The sequence below is a fragment of the Morone saxatilis genome, unplaced genomic scaffold (assembly GCF_004916995.1).
Source record: "Morone saxatilis isolate NCDOM2014 unplaced genomic scaffold, NCSU_SB_2.0 Contig3, whole genome shotgun sequence".
NCBI classification, from domain to species: Eukaryota; Metazoa; Chordata; class Actinopteri; family Moronidae; genus Morone; species Morone saxatilis.
The window spans coordinates 3,491,325-3,494,237 of record NW_023339873.1 but is presented as its reverse complement, the minus strand read 5'-3'; the positions used below and the strand labels follow the sequence as shown (position 1 = coordinate 3,494,237).

General features: G+C 41.1%; 1 protein-coding gene across 1 annotated transcript in view; it reads left to right on the top strand.

The window, feature by feature from the left end:
- The first annotated feature begins 99 nt into the window (after nt 1–99).
- LOC118337496 (activator of 90 kDa heat shock protein ATPase homolog 1-like) overlaps nt 100–2,913 on the top strand; it is a 5,288-nt gene continuing 2,474 nt past the window's right edge. The window contains exons 1-4 of the mRNA XM_035674565.1: nt 100–355; nt 1,711–1,901; nt 2,092–2,174; nt 2,261–2,378. Coding sequence (XP_035530458.1) covers nt 276–355; nt 1,711–1,901; nt 2,092–2,174; nt 2,261–2,378 — 472 coding nt within the window. The 5' untranslated portion in view covers nt 100–275. The remainder of the gene's footprint in view (nt 356–1,710; nt 1,902–2,091; nt 2,175–2,260; nt 2,379–2,913) is intronic.

The window sequence follows — 2,913 nt, the reverse complement described above, 5'->3', positions numbered from 1 at the left end:
CGGAACTATTCTTCAAGAAAATCACTTCCGGCAGGCGGAACAAATTATTATGATTATTTTTTAAAACCTCCTTCTACAAGGTTCCGTTTCCAGTAACTTCTGAGCCCGGCGGATAAACGCGGGAGCACCAGAGGCAGCAGCAGCAGCGAGAGGTTTCTAGAAACAACGTGCAGCGGACAGTCACCGGCACACACACACACACAGTTACACACACAGTTACACACACAGTTACACACTCAAACTTTATTACTTTAAAGCAGTTAGCTGTCTGAATAATGGCGAAGTGGGGAGAAGGAGACCCTCGTTGGATCGTGGAGGAGAGAGCCGATGCGACTAATGTCAACAACTGGCACTGGTGAGACCCGATCAAAGGAACTAGCACCCTGCTAAACGCTAACACTCATTTATCTCGTGTTTGTGTCAAATTGCAGCTGTTTTTTTTTACTTTTTGTACAACATACTGATAATTTAGTGTTTTTAAATCGCGCACAAGCAGCCGTGAGTGCGACACGTGGAGTATTATTAACGTAAAATAGACTTTTATTTGAGGGACGGGGCTAACCTTATGATCGTGTTAGCTTCGCCTTTAGCTTTCTGCTGCTGCCTCTAACGCATGCATTGAGGCTGCGAGCCGTCGCTGGCGCTTCATTAGTCTGTGTTTCGGTGTGATAACCTGCTGTGAAGTGTTAATCACGTAGTTAGAAAGTTTCCCCTCCTGTGTGGAAGCGTTTGGGAGGAAGCAGCGTTGACATCGTGACTGTAAATGTCATCTCATTGTCTGCAGCGACACACGAAGATGTTTTCAATACATCCAGATTTCTGTGTCCTTGAAGTAGTTTTTTTATCTTGTTGTGAGCAGGAGCTATTGGTATGAAAGTGGCCTTAAGTATTCGGGTTGCAGCACATTTCCTTTATGCTTTGATGTACAGACACTGAACTGTATGCTGCTTTTAGGGTGTTCCCCATTATAGCCTATAGAAATCACTGTAGAAATGTATTCTGTGCCTGGACAGATATAAAGATGATAGTATTGTGCCATATTTAAGTGTCTGTAGAGTAAATATACTCCTTTCTTGTATTAAAAGTAAAAAAAAAAAGGCTCCTGGTTTAACTAAAAAGCAGCTTTGGTGACTTGAAACACAAACGTGAACCACCACAGGCCTCCTGCCACTCATACATTTACCCCCATGTTGTTATAACTTGGCACTTACGAGATAATGCCATCTAGTTCCACATTACTGCAGTTTTCTGTCGTGTATTATACGATGTTAGATTGTTCTGTGTGTGTCGTTCCTGGCTTCCAGACGGCCGTTAGTTACAGTTTATGTCAGTGTAAGTATAAAGATTAACTTGAAGCGGGTAACTCATCACATATGACATTAGGGTTCTCTTGTTCTTGTGTAGTAATGTAGTAAAGCAACATATTCAGCTGTAAACCAAGTGAACGTGACTCTGACATTTATGTGTAAATGTAATGTTCACTGTGAGTTAACCATCTGAAGAAAGTTGGAAAACTTCAGATTTCCATACCACAATTAAAATAAAGACACCAGCAGCCTGTGTGGTAATATTAAACAGTGCGGGGTGAAAATGATCAGCGGTATAAGAATAAAGAACAGATGAAGTGTGTTATGTGTTAACAGTTGATGCAGAAGGTTCAGATTTGTGTGGTTTACCCGTTTTGTGTGTGTGGTCTCTCATCACTTTCAGGACTGAACGAGATGCAACAAACTGGTCGTCGGACAAGTTAAAAGCTCTGCTCCTCGGGTTGAGCGTGGAGAACGAAGAGGGGAGTTGCGAGGTGACAGAAGTCAGCAAGGTGGAAGGAGAGGCCTCGATTAACAACCGCAAAGGGAAACTTATTTTCTTCTATGAATGGAACCTGAAAGCTACTTGGACTGGTGAGTGGGACACTGAGGCTACCGTTGATTGTGTTGTGGAGGGGGATTTGGTTAAATATGTACGTCTAAGAGCGGTCCTACATCTGCAAACAGTGTTGGTCTTTTCATTTTTCTCTACATTATTGAAAGTAAAGAGGAATAAAGAGGCTTTGAATCTCTCCTAACAACTGTATTCTCTTTTTTTCAATAGGAAAGTCAAAGGCAGGAGTCAAATATCAAGGAACAATCGAAGTTCCAAACCTGTCTGATGAGAACGACATGGAGGATCTTGATGTGAGTTTCACCAGAGAAACGTGTGTATGATAATTCTCGTGGTGTAGGAACAGTGTGCTAATACCCGTGCTGTGATCTTTGTCCAGATTTCTGTATCGTTGAATAAAGATGAGCCTGAAACGCCTCTGACCAGCCTGATGAAGACAAAAGGAGCCGAGAAAATCCGCGAAGCCCTGGGAAGCTACGTTGGGTTCTTAAAAACAGGCGAGTGAAACCAGTCTCATTGTTAGAGGAACAATCAGTGATCCACATTGACTGAAAGAGGGCTCCGTTCACCTCCAAAACTCTAAACACAGGGTCAGTTATTGTATTTACAGTGTATACCTGTAATGTAAATGGTCAGGAACATGTTCGGCCTTTAAAAGAGACTCGTTTAGATCATGGTGATGTCTCATTTTTAAGATATAGGGGTTATAATGATTAGCATGTATAGTCATTTTAATTGGTTAAAATAATAAGTTAAAAAGTGCTTTGTGGAAGATCTAACCACACTGTATGAAAACCAATGCACACTGAGATTAGGCATTATAACTGAACTAAATGTAATAAGTTTGCTTACAATGTCTTATTTTTGAATAGTAGAATAAAGAATAACCGTCCTCTACAATTATTCACTGTGGCGTTTTAGAATTATTGTGTTGTATTTGTTTGTTTAAACCTACTACAGGGAGTTTTTAAACTGGTTATGAAGCCCTCTTAAAGGTCCAGTGTGTAAGATTTAGTGGTGAAGTTGCAGATC